Below are 21,720 nucleotides of genomic sequence, written 5' to 3' on the forward strand. Positions count from 1 at the left end.
GCTTAAAACCTGATACAGATGTTGTGTGAACATGATTCTTGTCTTCGTAATAAAGAAGATAAGAAAAGAGAGGATGGCATTGATCAATGTGGTCGACTGCATCAAAACATCCCAGATTTACCTAAAGATGTGGTTCACATCGTACAAGCAAAAGAGCTTTACCAATGTCCAAATTTCATTCACAAATTTCACCCATCACTAAATTAGTGACCCACATGGTATTTGATAAAGAAACATACTTGTACATAGGCGCATAGATTGCAACATTACATTTAAACAACACAAAAGGGAAGGATTTAGATGATCATACATTCACATATAAGAAACTGAGTATGCCAGGTGAGTACTTGAGATTCGAGCCTATGTTGATTACAATTTACAAACTTAAATCAAGAAAGGAAATCTTTTCCAGTTTTAACATTCATAAGATAAAGCTTAAGTATCAACAACAATCTACAAGACTTGAAATGTAATGATTGTGGCACGACATAAGACTCAAAAGTAGCCAAGGAACTCTCATTCATTAAACAATCATATGGCATAGCTGAGTATTAACAACAATGAAGGTAATGATGAGACTCAAGAGTACCAATCAGCATCGCCAACATCAAGAGACTCAAAAGTAACCATCACCGCGGCCCTTGAACCCAATTTGGCCCAAAGTGAGGGTAATGAAGAGTCCAAGGTGCCATGTGACCAACCATAACCTAACAAAACCAATACATGTAGGGGCAGCTCAGAAATCTATCCATCTAATACAAGATCTATCTCCATAGCCATGATGTTCAAGAGTACTCACCAGAATGGGGAGTCTACGGCCGGCCCTGTTGGCCAGTGTGCCAGCTCGGGCCCAATGCTGTTGAAGAACAGGGATGTCAGGCTCTGTCCATTAATTGCTGGGATGCTGGATGGAGCCAGCCAGCCAATCAACCCGAACCCAATCACCGACAGATCCCTGCGCAACCAGTCCCGCACGAAGCTGCACATTGTCTGTTGTAAGTGAGGGGCCAATCGCGCAGATGCATCATCATCATACCATTATCAAATTCATTTATTTATCCATTGTATTGATGGGCATAAATTATTACCCACATCATGCTACCGAAAATTCATGATTAATGGCAAGCACAAATTTTCTTTTATGAATTGTTCCTGTAATTCGAATCCGCAATGCAATGAATGAATGAATGAATTGCAGCGCAACTTATGTTGACTCGAATACATTTCTTTGCCTGGTTAAGCTAAGGATCAAATCAGAGCTTAAGTTGTATTATGACTCTACCATGTCACGCGAGCCTTGTTTTGGCAGCGTAGAAGTGCGGAAGCGCCATGGCCGGCAGTGGTATTGGTAGAAAGGAAAGCTTTCAAGGTAAACAAAACCAGAACACATGTTCAGTGTTTGAGCTTTATACTGAGGAATTAGGGCTAACCAACAAATAAGGGAGGAATTCTAATCTAATGATTTAAGGCAGGTATTTTACATGAAGAGAGGCAGAGCGGTGTTCTTGCCGACCGCCGAGGCTGCATTGACGATGATGACGATGATGATGAAGCCATTGCGAGGGAGGGCAGTCCGACTGCCCGAGCAGCAAGAGTGGTCGAAGTGGCGGCCATGGTGTCCTTTGGGGATGAAAGGGAGGATGGGTTTAGGTCTGCTTAAGTGTGTTTGTTCTGATGAATTGCAATGAGGAATGGCAATGGGGTCTGGTTTGTGTCTCTCTGTATGGATAGGATGAGGCAGGGGAGAAACAGAGTGTGTGTATGTGTGTGTGTGTGTGGATAAAGAGGGATGCATCAACAAATCCCATATTTCCCTTGCTTTTGCAATCCAATCAGATATCTCCAAACCTTATCCACTTTTTCATCATCCACAGTTTCGAGCCAAATCTGAGCCCGAGTTCTCGTTATATCAAATATTTAGTACCATTTTATGTATTCGTCAGGGTCGAGCCCCATCCCGAACTGAGCTCTCATTCCTTCATCTTCTCCTCCTCACTCCGATGTCATATATTTAGTTGCGTGTTACATCAAATATTAATATAGATGTGGGGTAGGGCAGTACAACAAAAAACTGCTGAATGCCCCGCTCACATTCGTAGTGAGGCTAACCCTACGAAATGTTGCAACGAACATTGGTCGGGCATGACAACCAACTCCTTCGATGCAAACTTGTATTAGCACAAGTTAAGTTGCAAAGTGTTACCTTTGTCTTGGCCGACCAAGGAACATGTTTTACTCACTCCACACTTACTTTGCAAAAATGGCAGTTTCCATTACCCGTATGTCCCTCGTATTTGACCTCATGAAACAATGACAAACTCTTTCTTGCTCTCTTGATTCCCTAGATTGAGTCTAAATTCCATTCATTACATGTAGCCATCCTTAATAGAAGAGCATGCATGGCATCTTGCTAACAATGAGATTTTTTATGCTCACTCTACATGGTCTGCATTCCACGAGGCATACATTCAATTATCTCCAAGGGCGATGGATGCATGAAACGAGGCTAACAAGGTTAACCTTACCAATGCTTGAGAGTGTGCATGGACTTCACGATACTTCGTGGGCCACATTAAAATGAACACAATAAGGGGGAGACATGTGTTGGAACCTCAATATCTGACATTGAGCAATTTAAGAGCCTATAAACACAACGTAAGCATAGCGACGGGTCATTCATTCCTTCTGGACTATTGTCGACGATGACATTTGCTAGTGCGAATGAGACGTGTCCAATGGCACTCAAAACACCCATGAATATACACATATACATGCATGTGATTTTGTAGAAGAGAACCTTTCTTCACACATGTAGCGGCCTAACTTTGTTACACGATGATTCAAAGGGAAATAATTCAGATTGAATATGCCATTTTGATGGACCAACAAGCTTCTGGACCGGGTCAATGCACCTTAAATCCACAGCAAATGCTCTGTACCCCTGGTACACTGCCATGCATCATCACACCACAAAGAGACATATATCGAAACCTGAGTAAGGTAGGTTGGGCTCTCTCTGTATATATGTGTGTATGATGTATATGTATTAGGTTTCAGAAGCTGAGAATTTCTTTCCACACATATTTGTAGAAATTAGGGTTTCCACCCGCAAGAAGGAGACGCAGGGTATCATCGTTCTTTTCTTTCAGTAATCTGTATGTTCATGACTTTGATTTGCTCATTGTCCAGGAGCTTCGTCTCCAATGATATCTATATGTGTATGTGTATATGGGTCAGTTTCAATAATTTCATTTGGCCGCGTCAATGTGAAATTCCACACCCCGTATGTGGAGGAGTTCGGTATATATACTGAAGGAGTATGTAAAGCCCAATCCCTATCTCTTGCAATACATATAATGGAGACACAATCTCGGTTATGTATTCACATTTTACAAGATTCTTGCCTGCATGACAAGAATCAAGAACATATACAAACTTATTATACAAAACTCCGCAGCATAGTTTTTCTCATGTTGAGATGTGTATATGGACCAATGTCATCTTGCCTTGATGTTGGCGGTCCGCCTTATGGAGAAGATCATTATTCATTCATTTTATTTTACATGTAGCCTTATATATCAGAAGGTTTAGGTTCATTGAATTTTTTTCCCATCTGGCAAGTAAAAAGGCATGAGATACATTGTCTATGTTCATTCTGTTTTATATGATTATCTCATATACATACTCATCAACTTGATCTTTCATGGTATCAGAGCCCATGTTTCTGGTCTAACTTAAGTTTTGTTAATTTTGCTTCTTGGCCTTCCCATTGGTTCATTTGGCTTGCTATTGATGTCTTTGTCCACTTTCTCTAGATTTCTTGTTATCTTCAACTTCTCCTTCTTTTTGTGCTTATGTATGTTCACATAGGATGCCCTCTTTGCCTTTCTTTATGAACCCCATGGAAGGTGGCCATGTAAGAAGGCGGTTTTCACATTGATTTGGACCAAGACCAAATCATCCATGGTCACTAGTCCAAGCCTGCATCACAATGTAGCCAATCTGAACATAAATGAGAAATTTTGATTGATGTTGATCCATTAGCAACCATTCTAAGCTTGGGACAAGGTTTTTTTTGGAGTGACCCTCAGCTTTGAAACGCGTTGGAGTGACCTTCAACTTGAAGACCCATTTGCATGGCATGTCTTATTTTGCCATAAGGCATCCTTTTGGAGTGTATATCTTGTAGCACCGGCACTCAGATTATGCCTGAAAGCCTCCTCATAGACTTTTTCATGACACAAGGACTAAACACAATATGTTAACACAAGAATCTAAGACATTCCACACTGGGAACAAATATTTGAGGATGAGCCATCTTGATAGATCTCCGCAAAGTTATATCTTGAGCATTAACGAGATCTACCAGTAACGCAACATCAAGAGTCTCTGCCTTTCCTAACCATGAAATCTATCATTCACATGTTGCTGAAATCACATAGAAGCTGGTGATAGTCTTGGAAGGTGACAAATCTCACATCAGAGATGTAGGCTAATGATGAGTACTATAGCAAGAAAGGGAGTAGTATTATCATCTATGAAATGTCCAAATAACCAGTGAGATGAAAGCATTTTTGCAAATGTATAAAATTGACATAATTTTATCTCATCATAAATATAACAGGTAGTCTATAAACAAATTAAAACTAAAAACAAATGAATTGGGATGTGTCCATCATTAGATATTCTAAATCAGAATAGTCACTACAGTGTAGCCTATGACTCCTACGACAAGCAAGGATGGAATTAGCTTTTTGAGATTTTAAGGTTGTGCGTGAGGTCCTTGAGATCATGACCATTTTGCATGGGAAAGTGCTGTAACTCGTTCTATGGTAATTCCTCTAGGACATGTCCTCTTGTGTGTTTGAGGTCTGGGGACATATGTTGGTGCCAACATGGAAGTTAATGATGGTTATCTAGCTGGATTGGCTTGTCTCCTGTCCCAAGGAAGGTGTATTCTATTGCTTCTTAATAGTTTCTCTCAGTAGCAAAGTCATGAAAAAGAGTCTCCGGCATCTCTGGTCATTAATGTCCTTAATCTTTGAATGGGTCGAAACCCTTCCCTAGAAAGGTATTAGTACCTTTGTCTGAGACAACTACATATATTGTGCTCCTCTGTTCCAACATCTAGAGAGCATTTCTGGCAGAGGTGGTCATTTGGTTGCAGCCTTTCATGTCTTACTCTCTGTATTGATCTGAAGTTAGTGTGACACCGTGCAGATGTGTCCAATTATGCTATGTATGCTTTGTGAGAGGGGGGTATCCATGTTTGGGCTGGGTTTTTGGAAGTTATTCTCGCAATGTTCTATCTTTATGCCTAAGGGAAGAGGTGGGCTCAACCGAGCTTGTTCTGTTTCTAGCTTCACAATGTCCATTTCAATTACAAGATCACCGATTTTTTGGCTTGTTTGAATATCTTTGGCTGCCAAAAGTCTCTTGAAACGAAGTCAATTGAGTAATCATTCCCAAAATGTCCACCTGAAGTATTTAGAGAAATTTTGTTGCGTTTTGAAGCACATGTGCAGGCAGCCCGTAGGGTGGACTACTGTTGATGGGATACAATAATCTTGATATTGGTGTGACATTAGGATGAGAGGTATTGGTAACATGTAGCAACGATAAGGGGGAACCATTGATGAGTGATCTCAAGTGGTGCTGGCATAATGAGGTCATGGGAAGAGGGAAAGATGCTCTAACGCCAATATTGCAATTTTTTTAAAAGAGGGAGTGTCAAAGAATGGCCATCAGCATAAGAAAATAAGGGTCTCAAGAACTTTGCTGTGAAATATGGCCAAATAAATTCTTAATTTGTTTTGTAACAGGGGTTAAATCTCCAAAAAACATAGTGGAATAAACAATGAGAAGCTAGAAATACTTGAAAGATAGCCATTTGAAAAATATTTTCCCCAACTATCTTCTTTCCCTTGAGCATCAACCACCAGAAAATGATTAGCTTGTGAGTGCCCTCTTATTGGCACCTCTTTGGGAAAGTCTACACATGCTTGCCAAGTTTCTCTCAGGCATTGCCAGCTGGATTAAGGCATTGATGTTAGTTAGCCTTTAGACATATTTTTCTCCTTACACATACCCATGCTTATGCGTGTTTTTTGGCTGTGCCGATGTCCTACCCCCTCCCATGTGTGGGAATCATGACTTTCAAAGTTTTCGGACCAATGGCTACGCCATGCCATGCCCCCTCCATTGCTTGTAGACATCTCTTATAACTTTTGCGAATCCTTTAGACAAGAAGTTGATTGCTGTATATAGGGAGGACAGTACAAACATGAACTGGAAAGAGATCCTCAAACGATACCAGACTGTCAATGTGAGAAACAAATTGCCTCGCAAGAAAATTGATGCTGCAGAGGTATGGCACCACCAGCTGTGATCTATCCCCTGCTAGAGAACACCATCTGAGGAGTGTGATTGAATACTCATAGAAGAAGCTGAATCTCAACCTTTTGCATTGTCCTGCTCTGGACCTTTTGGCCCTGGGACTTAAGTGAACTGTTCTATGACCTTAAAAGCAGTTCACTTCCTTGGTTATCGATGATCTAATTGCCTTAATTTTTGCTTGATGAAATCAGATCCTCCTCCTCAATGGTCCTGCATACTCCACATTTGAATTCTGGATGGCCTTCGATGAGCATGGGTTTGTGAGAATCTCCAGTGTAACTGATGTGTTTCATAGCTCCCAAACGCTCATGAGAGAAAACCCTCTACTTTATTAACATAGATTTAATGGGAGGCTTTAAACTTGGTATCTTTAGGATTTGGATGCATTTGAATTCATGCATTATTTTACCTTGGTTCTTTTGATGAGCAGCAGGTTAGTGGATATTCATTCCATGGCAAGTGAAGTGCTTCACACAGGAGGTTGTCATTGTGGGAAAGTGAGATGGCAAGTGAAAGCAGCGACCAATGTGATTGTTTGGGATTGTAACTGCTCCAATTGTCGGATGCGTCGCAACACTCATTTCATTGTACCAGCCAACAATTTCAAATTGCAGGAAAGCTCCGTGGAGTGGCAGACAGTTTATACATTTGGTACTCATACTGCGAAGCACATCTTCTGCAAAGTATGTGGTATCACATCATACTACATCCCACGATCGAACCCTGATGGTGTGGCTATCACAGTGCATTGTGTTGACCCAGGTACAATAAACAGCGTCACTGTGAAATCTTTTGATGGGATCAACTGGGAAGAGTCATATGGGGCATCAAATATTTCAGCGTCTTCGAAGGTTCCAGAAACTCGAGTTGATGATAGCTTTCAAAAGTGATCTAGATGATGAGATTCAACTCAAGGACATCTCACCCAACTCTACTTGCATGTGAACAGGTCATTAACATTTGCATTTGCTCCACTACTAGCATTGTGTATTTCTTGAAGAAGAGGCAATGTGATGTAGGTGGTTTAGTCATACTGTGTTTGACAACGTCATAGCTCATTAACTCTCCATCAAGTGCCACAAAGTGGTTTATTCTTTCTGAACCTCTGTTTCTAATGCATGGGAAATTTAAGAGTTCATGTTTGTATTGTATAATTTTGCAATTGATAATATTTATAGGCATCTTGAGCTTGAGATGTTTGTGGGTCTTAAGTTCTTATGGGTAATACGTTGGATGTACAATTAATTATGTACTAAAATTTTATGGCAAGGTTATCTTTTTGATACATCTTGAGTTGGTACTGAAGAGGTGGCAAGTTGTGTTATTATGTATCATGGGTCATCCAAACCTTCATTTATATATCATATCCATGTTTACACTATGCTAAGAACAATAAATTTTCCAATGTCTGTTGCTGAATGCACGTGCAATACATCTTGCATGTTCTGCAATATGAACATTTTCTAACCTTGTCAAAACTTTGGAAGTACTAGAAGCTACACAATGTGCTCGTACTTGGAACTTGTTTGTTTAGAATGCACACTTGCTAGAGTAAGGTTTAAAGCTTAAAAGTGGTGTGATGCCTTCCAAATAAAATATATGCCACCATCTCATCCTCAACAAGCTCATTGTGTGGAAGTTTCAAAACGACCTAAACTTAATGTCTTCCATCCTCACTATGGATGTTGCAATCCACATTAGCAACCCTATTGTATTTGATTATGAGACAATCACCGATGTGCAATTGCGTTGTGTTCGTTTGTGAGAAAGGATTCTCACTTACAAGTTACTAATTTGTTTAGGGGTGGGCAGTGCAAGTTACAAAAAGTACAAATTTGATGTGTTCTTTCAACATTAATTGCCTACAAAACAAATTTTGCTTCTTTTGCACCAAGTATATAATAGAATCCATTAATCTATACAAAGAAGAGGGTAAAGCTATGGATCCTTGTGTGAAGTGTACAAAAAGGGTCACAAAGTTAATGATGCCCAAATTGTAATATACCCATAAAAACTCTTCTTCTTGCATCACCTCAATGCCCTAGATAGTTTTTGACACAAAAAAGATTAAAATTGTAATCTTCCAGACATTGGTGTCAAATTGTTGATTTGTTCTCGCCACACTATCAAGAGAGCAAGTTGTAGTGGATTTCATATCTATGCAAAATCATATTTACAAACATGATTGGGCATTGCTCTATGATCCAAGTTATCAAGATTGACTAACTTGAGGCTATCCAAACTTTAGCCATGCTAGAGCAAAAATGCTACCATGACTTGTCCTAGAGACAAGTAGTATAGTATGGTTATTTGACATCATGGTCACACTGCCTTCATGTACGATGCAACCATCTAGGGTACATGTCACCCTTGTACAAGACACAAATAGAGCAACCACAAGTCATGCTGTCACATTGATGATATTTCGCCTCCACCTCGCATGAGATCATTTGAGTTGAATATCCGTTGATTATGAATGGGCATTATTCTTGACAGTGAAGCTCACCAGTTTGATGCAAACCATTCCACCTCAGAATTACATGTTTGGGGTTCAAATCATCTAAGGAAATGGCAACAAAACATGCAAAAAGATCACAATACTCACAAGTAATGAAGTGGTTCAACAACAATGACATCAGAAGTTAGTCAACATAAAGCAAGGAAAGGATTGTTGAATTGACAATGGAGATCACAAAACATAGATCGTCCCCTCACAAGATCATGGAGATCATTGCTCACCGTGTTTGATCCACATGAGGAAACCAATATGCACTTCTTGAACTCCTCCATAAGCCCCATTCCATCTCACCAACAAACTCTAGTCACCTTTACCTCAACAAACAAACAGGCACATCAATAGTTCATTCAACTTTAGTAGATGTGATCTGACTCCATGTCAACTATCAAATACAAAAACATTGTGCATATCCAAACTATCACATAATCAAATTTTCTTTTTTAGTAAATAGAATTTGTATTAATTAAGGAATGTATCAATATTATAAATATAATGGATGTGGGAGAATATCAAAATAAACCTATTGGATTACCCATTGATTCTGTCATCATTTAATTCCTCCGTATGGACCTATTCCACCATGCTACATACGTGCAAATGACAGACATGATGTCCTCTTAGCCTACAAACATCTAACTAATCTTGGGTCAACCTCCTTGAAGTCTCCAACACATAACACATCCTTGTCATTCCACTCAGTTGGAATTCTATTCTCTCCCTCTTTCTCAGACATATTCAACATACGTCATGCTTGTAAACCATCTCAAAATTGATTCTAATATTGATACTGGATCAATGAGCCACCCCTCTCTTTTAATGTATTTACTCGTGATCTTTTATGTGCTTTTAGGCCACAAGCAACTCAGTGCTTTTAAGGTCTTCCTTGCTTCCACCTGTGCTGGTTCTTCCTGAAGCTAATGAAGTCTTCCTAACACTATATTAAATTGGTTCCTTCTCTCCTAATAATAAATTATTGATTGAAATGAGTTATTTTGGGAGGGATGTCAATTGTTTGGTATGGATTACTGACAGTGAAGCATAGAATAACACTCAAACAAATTCAGCATAGCTTGATTTTCTAGTGGAGTGCTTGCACTGGCATTGATCAAAACAATGGTGTTAAAGAACAATCTCTAAGGAAAACTGATCCAGAAACCATGTCTATAATCTTTGAAAGGCACAACAGAAAATTTCACCGGACTATATAACATTCACTCAACATAACAGAGTTCATGTTACTCATTTCTTTTTACACTCCATCTGAGAACTAACTGCTCACACTGCTACATATTTAACATTAATTTGGGGTAGCACAATGTTCGTCTTACTCATTTCTTTTTACATTCCCAATGAGAAACAGCTTCTCAATACTGCCATTTACAAGTTACTTAGTACAGTAGAAGTACCTGCAAAATTACCCTGCTTTGTCCGAAGGACAAGATTTGCAATAGTTTAGAAAAGGCTCAAAATTCATCTGCCATTGCTGTAGTCGTCCCTTGAGTTCAACGAGCTTGTCCAATTCGCTGGATTGCAAAGTCATATCACCTGATTTACCAGATTTTAAATGAATTTTGATTCCAAAAGATCAATCATGCAGCTATCAACCAGACTTCTGAAAAAAACTAGCTATACCATTCTCTTTAAAGGGAAGTGTTACTGGACAGATCTGATCATCCAGCTTAGAGAAACTGTTATATTGCGGAAGGTGAAAACCTTCTTCATTACTTACAGTTGCATTTGGGCTTCCATTGTTAGCATTTTGTATCTGCAAGAAAGTTACGTTAAGAACAAACTATTATATATGTAAGATACAATAGTGCCATCACATTAATGACAACAAACAATGATGGTTCACATGAAACAGCAGTGCAGCAAAATGCGCAGAAGATGGTTCACATTCAACAAAATCATGACAAGATGAAATATCCAAGATATTTCTGTAGAAACCAAACAAGTACAATCTCATTCGAGGTTTTCACATAGTGGGGAACCACCACATCCACAGATTTATGAGGAAATTTTGAGGTCTGCAAGAATGGGAGACATTCCGTCTCATCTAGATGGAGACTTTAATCCACACCCATGTAGAGATCAAACAATATTCTGTAATACCGTTGGCATCATATTTGTAGAGATTACAGCCATGGAATTTGGCATGCAAAGATCAGCATGTGTCAAAGGTAACTACCTTGAACTTGCAAGTAGTAACAAATTAGTCATTTGCAATAGCCTCTTGGAATGGACAGCATCAGATTCATCAATACACAGGAATTGAGAATGTGGGGCAAGCACGGTGGACTACTTGATGAGAATCTGATTGTTAATAGCAGAAATCAAAGAGTTTATCATCTCTGTGATACCAACTGGTATGGCTGCTGGTCATGCATACTTGAAATTTGTGGTAAAAAGGGAACTGCCTGAAACTGTGGATACCATATGATATATAGCAAAACATACAATGTTTGTCCATATGATATATAGCAAAACATCAGGCCATATGAGATAGCTAGAGCACAGTTGCAGTATCTCAAATAGACATAGGCACAATTCTTTAAGCCATGACACGTGTACATAGAATCTGGGAATTGCCTAAACATAACTACCCACAGTTGTCTCTTGCCTCATCCACACAGAGAGCAGAGGGAGCTGAAACTAATTGTTGGTATTCACAAATGAATGATCAGTTCCAAGTACATGGTATGGAGAAGGATTTATTTCCACCATCTGTTTGGACATGACTAAGACAGATTTCACTATGGACATGGGACAAAACTTGGATCAACCCAAAAGCAAGTAGCCCAGAAGATTGTTGGTTATACATGATTACATTTCAAGTCATTTCGTTTAAGAAGGCTGGAGTAGAAAGATAATGTTATATTGTATTTTCTTCTTACAAACAGTCTTAATCTTTATCAGATAATATAGGCAATTATAGTCTTTCAGAGACGTTTATATATTTTTTATTCCTTTCTTTTGCTCCCAACCCTTTCCTTTTCTGTGCACAAATGTATATATTTGCAGCCCTATCTCCAACCTTGATTGCATAACTTACACACTCTAGTTCGTGATGTTACCTTTTGTGGGTCTCTTATTGTCCTCTGTGGAAGAGAGGAAACCTTCTGATACCATATCCATCTTATTCCTACTCCATCTCTTCTGCCTTGCATCTGATGTTCCCGGCCCTTGTCATCAACTCCTTAACCATGATTCTGTTACGTCTTCTAATGATTGATGACTTTCCAAATAAATCATACCTTCTATTCCAGTTCCTCATGAGAAAAAATCCATTCCTATGGTTGTGCAATGTATCATCATTGGAAATCAGGGAGATTTTCCACAGCCAGATCTGACTCAGCCTTTCCATTCCTCTGGATTGAAGATAAGTGATTTTTCCCCTCATGTTCCACTTTAAGTTTAGATTTCACTGACCTTGCTTCAATGGATGTAGATATGCTCCATGAGATTTGGAGGCCACTATGCTATGCATACAGAATTGAAGGTAATCAAGCGATGATTCTTGGGAGCTAGTACCTCAAACATCCAAGCTAAACAACATTGGGGTAAGGTAGAAATACGAAAAACAAAATGCAAGAACTGGTATGTTGGAGAAGCGTGAGGCATATATAGTAGCAAAGAGTTATTCTTCACAACCTAGAGTGAACTTGACGAGACCAACTCTGCCATCTTATCTCTGGCAGCTCCTCATGGGTGGCCATGCTTCAGCTGAATGTCATGATTGCTTTTTTTAATGCATAGTTTACAGAGAGCAACCACCTGGTTTGGCCCTCTGTAGCAATGAGCCTAGAGAGTGTCATGATTTTTAGGCAACCCATTCCTCACCTAGACTTGGATAAACCTTTGTAAGATTGGGAAATTATTGATAGGCTGATTATGTAGTGCACATCAGCCAATCAGATATATAAGTAGATTACCAATTATCAGCTATGTTTGAAGGGTAAGGGCAGCTCCTTCTGGGATCTCCATCTTATATACACATATCGTAGGTGAGAGTAGGTCACTAATATTTATGAAACATAAGTGAAGGGTTGTTCTCTAATGTTATAAGGGGGCTAATGTAATTGGATAGAGGGAGTGTTAGGTGCATGCACTATAAAGATCTTTACAACCAATGAATGGAGCGTCTTCTAAAATAGCACATCTATTCAAGGGGCCTAGGAAAAAATATAAATATGAGGCCTACAAAAGCTGAAGTCTTGAAACACCGATGGTGTGAGCTAGACTTTCCAAATATAAATATGAGGCCTACGAAGGCTGAAATCTTGCCACACTAGTGATGCACACTAGGCTTTCTTGTTACCTCTTCCAAGGTACTAGTCATCCTAATATCTGTTGGTATGGAATGTTGGTGGTAGGTTGGGAATGTCTTGATCATAGTTCAGGGGTGGTCGGGGGGATCAAGTTCTATCTAATCTATTCACCTTTCATTTACTTTAATTTGGTCTACTGATTAGTAGAGATTCTTAACACTCCGCATCGTACAAGATAGGTGGAAATCCATGATAATGTTCAGCTGTCCCCATTCAAATGCAAATTATTTGTTTAGAGTATGTTTGTGAGTGAGCTTCCCCTTTCTGTTGCCCTCTCAAGAAGAAAGATTTCAAGTGGTTGCTGCTTCTTTTGTAATACAGCCATAGAAACTTATTGTCATGGATTGTCCAAAGGCATATGCTTTACTATACAGGGTATGGCATTCTGTTGTCAGAAGAATGATGCATCAACATGATCAATCATGACCTAGCAGGTTTTATGCAACCACAGGAGATTTTGTGTACCACTTTCTGTATTTTGGGGATGTTGGCATAATGGGCTCTCCACAATATGTTCAGGTTTGATTTCCATTCTTGTGCAGACATATCAACCGTTTGGGAAGTCTCCTTCACTGTCCATTCAGCATGATAGCCTATTTGATTCTTATTATGCAGGATGATTTGTTTCCTTAGCAGCCAGGCAGCCATCTATTTGGTTCCTTTGTCTGACATGTCATTGTTTTGTGACTTTTGAAAAAAAAGAAGGTAATTTCAGGAGATGGGGAAGAGAGGGCATAGCAGTTGCTGGATAGATAGATATATTTGTACTATTCACAGGAAGAAATAGCAACAACTAAATGGTTGTTTTATTCCCATGGAAGGCTATGCTCGCCATCCAAGGAATCCAGCACACAATGGCTTAAATGCACACATAGCATTCCATAAAATTCAGCTTTAATGGATATGTATATAAAATCATTTTTAGTAATCGTATCATGAAACTTTTCTCTAGGTACACAGGATATATTACCTCATTCAACTTCGTGGTTATATCCTCCTCACCATCATATTTTACAAATGCACCACGATTACTTTCTTTATTTGAAGATCTGATCTTAATATGTGAGGGTAAGAACCCATGACGTATGTCTTAGGTAAAGTTAAGAAATCCAACATCAAATCTGCTTACAATCTGCTGCAATAGTAGAGTAGAACAAGGACATAATAATCGGGTGGATACAGTCAAGAAAAAATGGCAGAACCTCTAGTTTATAGTCCTTAAATTTGCGAATTCCTGTATCAATGATCGGCAATGAAAAAAGTCAATATAGAAACAAATGCACGTGTCATTAACTTTGACAATACTTTAGATTGACTGGACTTGTATATGTGACTCTCAAGTTTTTCGCTGTAATAATGGAATAAGAACTGTTTTAGCATTCATGTAGACAGTTAACAAAATTACCGGTTTGTGTGACAGGTGGTGCCCGGTGAAAAGCAGTGGCTTGTTGGTAAAGATTCCTAGAATCAAGTTTTTCTGATATTTCATAATTTTGAGATATTATGCATCCTTTTCCTGTAAGCTGGAGCATGGTGAAGTTCCGTCCACCCAGGCTGGAGGAGAAATTAAATGTCCCAGAAACAAGCTCCATCTCGTTAGATGCAGGCAAAAAGAATTCAAAATGCATATGGGGAGTCTCAAAATTTCTCTCGATATTCTCCTTGTAATTGAAGTTCGGATTCCTCAACTTTATAGGGAACTGCCAGGATGAAACACTGCTGATTGACTCCAAATTTTTTGTCTGATCTCCACCCTTAGCTCTACCGAGAGTTGTGAGAGATGTATCTGGATAAGAATGTGGGCCATAGAAGAATGCATGTACATCCCCAGATTTGAATGAATGTCCTAAAATGACCCTACCTATACCATAAAAGTAACACTCAGACACAACAATGAAGCAAAATAAAGAGAGGTTCAAAATCCAGCACATACCCGCCATTATAGGTAAGTCAACACCATGTCTAATATTTGTACATAGATCTGATATACGATACATTTGAAGGTAGTCTGGTGGATATTGTTGCATTCTATGCTCCCACTGCATCAACCAAAAATATGGTATGATTCAGTAAAAATATAGAAGGTATACTACATATTTTTGTGTCATCAACAGGTATCATTAGTGTTTACTTAACTTCATGATTTGTGACATTGTACAAAAGAAGGAGATTTGACTATGCAACATATTAATGCACAAGGCTTGCTACAGAATAAAACTTGAATGATGGAACTGGCCAAAGATGAATATTGCATATTAAAGATAGCTTACAGTCTAGACATATAAAATAAGCTTCGGCCTTATCACCTGTAGCAATGGTGTCTTAGGCTGCCGAATATCATATAGTAACACATGGTTAGTTGAAGCTGCAGCAAACTGGTACATGCCATCATAATCAGCTCGGGAGATAGAAGTGAAACATTCATTTCTCCAGTGTTGGTTGCAGTAAGAAGACAAACCCGGTGCACAACTGTCAGCTATACAAGAACAAAACCGCTTGCTCCCATGCTTTTGCCTCAGATCGACTAGAAAGAGCTTCTTGTTCCCAGCAACAATAAGATTTCTGGGATGCCAAGCATATTCGCAAGTCCATTTCCTGGTTAATTGACTATGCTTTACATCTACAGGTGACAATTTCTGTTTCTTTATATTTGTAATTGCAATCGCTTCATCTTCACAGCCAGAAACTTCCACGCCAAAATCTTCCTCCATATTTACCATGAAACAAGGGTCATGAAATCTCTCTGACTTAAAGTCAAAAATATTAATCTCTCCATTTTCAAGCATTACAGCAGCTTCCCCAGGGATATGTGAATTCCATACAACCTTTTACATCAGACACATTACCAAATGCAGAATCAGTATATATCATAGTGTAAAACAGGAAATGTAAGGATAAATAAATGGAGTGCATACATGTGAGGTGCAATATTTGAAACTTTGCGATTCTGGACGACTGAACGAAATACGATCATCCTAAACAAAGAGACCGACTTCCACGAACTTACAAGCCATATCTCTTTCAATGTGTAGATAATATGAAAGGTTTGTCAGATGCAAACCTCTATCTGACTTGTCAAACAATGAACTTGATACAATGTTCGTACAGCAAGAGGTATGTTCCTTGAAGCACCGCAGGACGCACTTTTATCGGCTGTAATCTGCCATTCCGAGTTATAAAACTAACATAAAATTACACAATGAAAGTCTTCAATTGAATATGCAATATTTAAATACTTAGACATAGAGAAAGATTGCGCATTCCAATCTTATGAGCTTTAAACTGAAACCCCTTTCTTGTATTTCTATTTAGTTGAAGGCATGGTTTGACACACAATAAGAACAGGAAAATGTAAAAGAATGAGCTTCCACGTTGGGAACCAAAAGAAGCACTAAATCTAAACCATGTAAATTACTTCTTTCATGTATTATTTATTTTGTTTATGTAAATGGCATTTAAAGTTTATAAGTCGATAAGAGTCTAGACTAAAGTTCCATAGAGGATATTGAGCTCATTGTACTAAACTAGAAAATGAAGAGGACAATTTGTTGGCAAGCTGTCCACTCAATTTCTTTCCATCAGTCTTCTTCTGGAAATTTCTTTTTCATGAAATTTAGATCATTCCTTTTCTCTTTAAATTTTTGCTTTGTTTTCCTTAAAACAATTTGGTTAAAAAGATTAGCATATAAATTATTGATATAAAAAATCGTGCATATTTTCTACAGATATTAAATGTGGATGAATCCAGTACAAAGATTTTTCCCAAGATTCCTGCAACATATCAATGCATTGAGTCACTGTCACACATCTCATGCGTTTTTCTGGGCTTCTTCTGAGGGTTAATTTTTGTGTTCCGTTGGTATTTTTCCTTCTTTATTATATATTCAAAAAGGATAATAGTAAGAGAATCATTTATTCACAAATAACCACGGTCAGTAGAAACCAAAATATAACTAACCTGGAGAATGCACTGGCACGTTGATAAAGATGATGAATATATGCATGGCTCTTCAGGCACCTTCTGGTCTGATGTGACTGATTCATGTGAATTCGGGATGTATATACAACTTCCTAGATTGCCAGTAGTTGTTCCAGCAGGAAAAAAGAGTTGTACCTGCCCTCCTTCCATATTCTGCCAAATCAACACGGCCACATATAAAACTATGAGGCTCCAAGTGAACTTCTACAAATAACATTCCATTTACAAAGTAACAGTTACTTTAGAATGTAACCTAAGAGAAGATCATAAGATATACCTGAATTCCATCAAGACAGTTCCCCTTCAAATATTTCCATTTTTCAGTCGTCCTTTTATCTTCTTCTAATAATTCTATTAGTGTGTCTTGGGGAAAAAAGTCTTCTACACATCTTGCTGCAAAATCTTTAACTTGTTGTTGCTGCACCATATTCAGAAGTTAAACCCATAAACAGCCATGCATACTATGTGTGTGCAGTGTGTGTGTCCGTGTTCGTATGTGTATGTGTGCATGTCAAACAAACCAACATGATTGGTTATGTTGATTAAACACATTTCATCTGAAGAAGGCAGCAAGTTCCCAAAGAGAAGAATACAAAGAAACTAATAAATCTTGCTGTTCTGCAATTTGACCTAGATATCAGTGGTTCATGTCTCAAATTAACTAGAAAAAAAAAGAACCTTTGGGATTGTCAATGGACAACCAAGATGATCCATGTTATATTGTAATTTATCTGCTTCGAAGTTAGATGATTTCATTCCTAAAGAGTAAGAGTTACCGGGTCGGTCAGTTCATGAAATGCGCTGTCGTTCGATAGCACGCTACCAGTGTCGAGAACATGGCGATAGCCACATGGAGGAGAATGAGAAGCATGAGAACGAGCAGGGGCATCATCATAAATCTCCAGAAACAGCAAAGGATCTGTATTTGAGGGAAGAGGGGGCCAGAAAGACCAAATAAAGAAAAATATATTAACGATACGGCAGAAGCGGAAGAAAAACTGAATACGAGTATTACTTACGAGAGGTGGTGGCGATGGTGGAAGAAGAAGAGCTGTAAGATGCAGCTGGGAAGACTGAGCCAATGCACCATGGGGGCGATGGTGATGGTAATGCTGCTGCAGAAGGATGAGGACGACGCATCTCCGTGACGAGGGAAAGACAGTCTCCTCCACCGCCTCCTCCTCTTCGTCTTCTGCTTCTTCTTCTTCGTCCATAGCACTTCTCTTGAGAGACCAACCATTCAGTAGTTAATTAATTAAGGTCTTAATCCATGACATTAAGGCTCTATAAAACTCCTAATCCATGAGATTAAGAGTCTACGAAGCTCTTAATCCATGAGACTGGGAGTCTACTAAGCTCTTAATCAATGTGATTAAGAGTCTACTAACTTCTTGATCCATATGATTAAGCCTTAATTAATTATGGATTAATCGGAACTATGTCTCTTTCATCTTGGCTTCCAACAAAACATGGTTCTAGGATCAAATCCCGATGACGAACAAGGTGGATATTGGCCTAACGCCCACACCTTGGATTATGGCTACTTCGTTTACATCCAGGCTATAAGCAACATGGGAATGAGGTCAAGATCCTAGCCGTTGACAACAAAGCAAGTAAATGGGGGTGATGTGTCGACACCTTGCTTGATGCTTTGCCCAAAGACGTGAGCACACATAACCAAGAAGACACTCTGTATTTGAATGCTCTCTTTTTTTTATCATAATTAGCTTACCCTATTGGTAAGTTGTTACATTACAAGCATTATGTCTTGGTGGGTTTGAAACCTAATTTTCTCACCTCTCTATTATGTACTTCATGCATATCTCTTAATTCCCTAGACGCCACTGTGGAAATTTGAATGCCCTTTCTCTCTCTAAACATGTAATATGTGAAAACGTTACGTTCTTAGTTTCATGTGTCATATCATATATGTATATAACTATTCTTCTCTTTTTCGGTAAGTACCTTACGCTAGTGGTAAGTTGTCAAACTAACAAATCTAAGGCCTTGGGTCTAGGGCTTCACTAGCACACCTTTTTTTTTCTCCATGATTTTCTAAGTGCCATTGTTGAATAATGTAGGGGTTGAGCGCACAACCACTTGGTCTTCGTTGGACAACCTTAACAAACTCTCATTCCAATTCTTAATGGACATTGAACACGCAATTAGTTGGTCTTCATAGGACAAATTTATCACCACTCGTTCCACTTTTCATAATGGACTTACTCACTCTTCACAATATATAATAAATAGCATAACAAGAAACTCAAGTGAAAGTAATCATATTTGTTTCTTTTATGTATAAAAATGTCATCATACAACATGACAATTAAAGTTTGACCAACATAAACTCTCAATTGTTGAAAAACTTACAAGACTTGCTATTTGAGTTGAGGACAAAAAGTGTGGTTTGAGTGGGTGATATGTCATATGCATATGATTGAGGGATCTCAAACATTTTCACTATCACTATTGATGTTAATCAAGGGTGTCTATTCTCACCAACTTTCTTTGAGTTGTGCATTGATTTATTACAAACAAATGGTTCACAATTTTACACCACAATTAGAATTAGAATTAGAATTTCTATTGTCTATAAAGAGGCCAATGTTGACCTATACATGTGTTCTTGATACGTGTCCCCTTCCTAAGAAGGGGTATTCATACATTGAAGCACAAAGTTTGTATGCGTGAATAAAGCATACACATATGAGCGCAACCTTCTAGGTGGTGTCTTAAGTATGGCACTTAAGTTATCACTCCATCTTAGTATATCACCATATCTTGAACGAATTGCACTATATGTCGAGCATGTGAAGAGCAAGTGACATTCATCCTCTACCATGCCTTCATTACATACTTTATATGCCTTCAAATCCGTTACATTTTGATACCATGATACAACTTCAATATCTAACTTGTGAGATCGAGTGTGAAGTAGTGCAAGGGCTCTACAAGCATTATTACTCATATTGGTAATGAGATAAGGTTGAATACGATCAATAGGCATTCTTGCTTTATATTGAGACCAACATTTAGGGTTGATATTTGCCATGTAGTATTCTAGCTTTGTCCTCTTAGCATCTTCCCACTTTGTTCTTAATGATTCCACTAACCTTTCCTCAATCATTACATAATGCATAACATCACCCGAAAGCTCTAAAAGATCATCCACGCCCCATCTTCTAAACCATTTCCTTATGTCAACAACCCAACAGGATGAGAGAATCTTACTCGTATGATTCTTTTGTTGCATACATCCAACATTCCAAGCAAGATGTGGTAATCAATGCTTTGGCATATTCTTGACAAACCTTGAAGAGAGAACCATTTGAAAGAGAGTCAGTCATATTAACAAATAATCTTGTGTTTTTACCAAGTACTTTAGAAGATACACAAAAGCTCATGAGTATATTGGAAAAACTTTGCATGCAAATTAAGACAAGTGCCAACAACTTCAGAACTATGGTTCTTTCAAATACTCTTGATCAAGATAAACCATGCATTGTGTGAGATAATGAACCTCTTGAAACAATAAAAATGTTTATAATATACCTTTGTCTTGAGGTTCCTTTTGATCATAGATAAATAAATAATAAATATGTGTTCTTGGCTTGAAATTGACATTTAGAGCTTATCATTTGTTCCAAAACATAAGCTATGAAGGAGAGAACAAATTATAGGTTCTCCAAAAATAATTGTTTTAACATTTTAGTGAATAAATTTGCTTCTCTTTCAAGGTTGAAGTGCGTGGTGATTGCATCTCTAATTTCACTTGGAAAGAGTTTAGAAATGTCTAAAACCAATTTCTTATGAAACTTCTTCAAATCAAGATACATGTGCCATATCACCATGCACATCTATACAAAACCAATTCCTTGAGGGAATTATTGAGACCATATGGCATCTCATTGAGAGCAAGGTTTGTGGACTACATGTTGGAGATTGTAGAGATTATATTATATCAACTAAACACCAAAGTGTATTAGCAAGACAACTAGCTAGGTTTATCGGCAACTCTAGCTCATGTGTTTCTAAGTTTGGAGAAACCAACCTAGGAATACTCTCTATTAGGTTGTTGATCTCCACTTCCATACTATTGGTAGTTGAACTAAACTCACTTAGAACTTTGTAATACAACCTACGAAGAAAAAGAATGCATGGTCATCTTCAACATTCCCCAAATCCCTTGCTTTCTACACTTTCAAAGATGAATCTCAAGCACATTTGGCCCTCGACAAAATTTAGATAAGGAATTCAGTTGCAAATACATCAAGAGATCTGAATACTTGGAACATATCTAGAGTATGTGACAGACAAGATCTTGCCAAAAAGAATTGCTCCAAATCTTACAATAGGACAAAAGGGCAATCAAGGATGACCTCCACTATTCAAACCATACAGTGCATTAATATACAAATGCAATATATTGATAGTCCCGTTCTCATAGGTCAACCTTCTCTTCCATAAAACACTTTTCCAAATTTGAGCTTTAGGCG

At 38.3% G+C, this 21,720-nt stretch overlaps 3 protein-coding genes across 10 annotated transcripts; 1 reads left to right on the forward strand and 2 right to left on the reverse strand.

Moving 5' to 3' along the window:
• Positions 1–391: 391 nt before the first annotated feature.
• On the reverse strand, positions 392–1,753 carry PSAO (photosystem I subunit O). The gene is made up of 4 exons (XM_087316327.1): positions 1,482–1,753; positions 1,283–1,361; positions 800–979; positions 392–707 (listed from the first exon to the last, which is right to left on the reverse strand). The coding sequence occupies exons 1-4, from the start codon at positions 1,612–1,614 to the stop codon at positions 617–619; spliced, it is 483 nt and encodes a 160-aa protein (XP_087172453.1). The 5' UTR covers positions 1,615–1,753; the 3' UTR covers positions 392–616.
• A 1,037-nt stretch (positions 1,754–2,790) lies between these two features.
• On the forward strand, positions 2,791–7,589 carry LOC147865981 (carbon-sulfur lyase). Of its 4 annotated transcripts, none has more exons than XM_087316328.1 (3): positions 2,791–3,000; positions 3,098–3,126; positions 6,827–7,589. In XM_087316328.1, exons 1-3 carry the CDS (start codon positions 2,836–2,838, stop codon positions 7,284–7,286), a joined length of 654 nt encoding a protein of 217 aa, XP_087172454.1. In that variant the 5' UTR covers positions 2,791–2,835; the 3' UTR covers positions 7,287–7,589. The 4 variants fall into 4 exon arrangements, with proteins under 4 accessions (XP_087172454.1, XP_087172455.1, XP_087172456.1 ...); XM_087316329.1 differs by having other exon boundaries at positions 6,830–7,589; XM_087316330.1 differs by lacking the exon at positions 3,098–3,126 and having other exon boundaries at positions 2,854–2,995; positions 6,824–7,589.
• Positions 7,590–8,133: 544 nt separating this feature from the next.
• Positions 8,134–18,461, reverse strand: LOC147865982 (TATA box-binding protein associated factor RNA polymerase I subunit C). 5 transcript variants are annotated; one of them, XR_015529458.1, is made up of 15 exons: positions 18,241–18,461; positions 17,998–18,140; positions 17,499–17,639; positions 17,201–17,374; positions 16,304–16,402; positions 16,158–16,217; positions 15,549–16,067; positions 15,176–15,281; positions 14,648–15,103; positions 14,423–14,476; positions 14,213–14,331; positions 10,547–10,679; positions 10,321–10,459; positions 9,136–9,222; positions 8,134–8,956 (listed from the first exon to the last, which is right to left on the reverse strand). XR_015529458.1 is itself a non-coding variant. In XM_087316334.1 (14 exons), the coding sequence occupies exons 1-13, from the start codon at positions 18,359–18,361 to the stop codon at positions 10,329–10,331; spliced, it is 2,256 nt and encodes a 751-aa protein (XP_087172460.1). In that variant the 5' UTR covers positions 18,362–18,461; the 3' UTR covers positions 8,134–9,222; positions 10,321–10,328. The 5 variants fall into 5 exon arrangements, 4 of the variants coding, with proteins under 4 accessions (XP_087172460.1, XP_087172458.1, XP_087172459.1 ...); XM_087316334.1 differs by having other exon boundaries at positions 8,134–9,222; XM_087316332.1 differs by having other exon boundaries at positions 8,134–9,296.
• Between the last annotated feature and the right edge of the window lie 3,259 nt (positions 18,462–21,720).

This window comes from Azolla caroliniana, unplaced genomic scaffold (genome assembly GCF_043228905.1).
Source record: "Azolla caroliniana isolate FFs.n. ecotype wild unplaced genomic scaffold, voAzoCaro1.0.p SCAF_3, whole genome shotgun sequence".
Taxonomy (NCBI): Eukaryota; Viridiplantae; Streptophyta; class Polypodiopsida; order Salviniales; family Salviniaceae; genus Azolla; species Azolla caroliniana.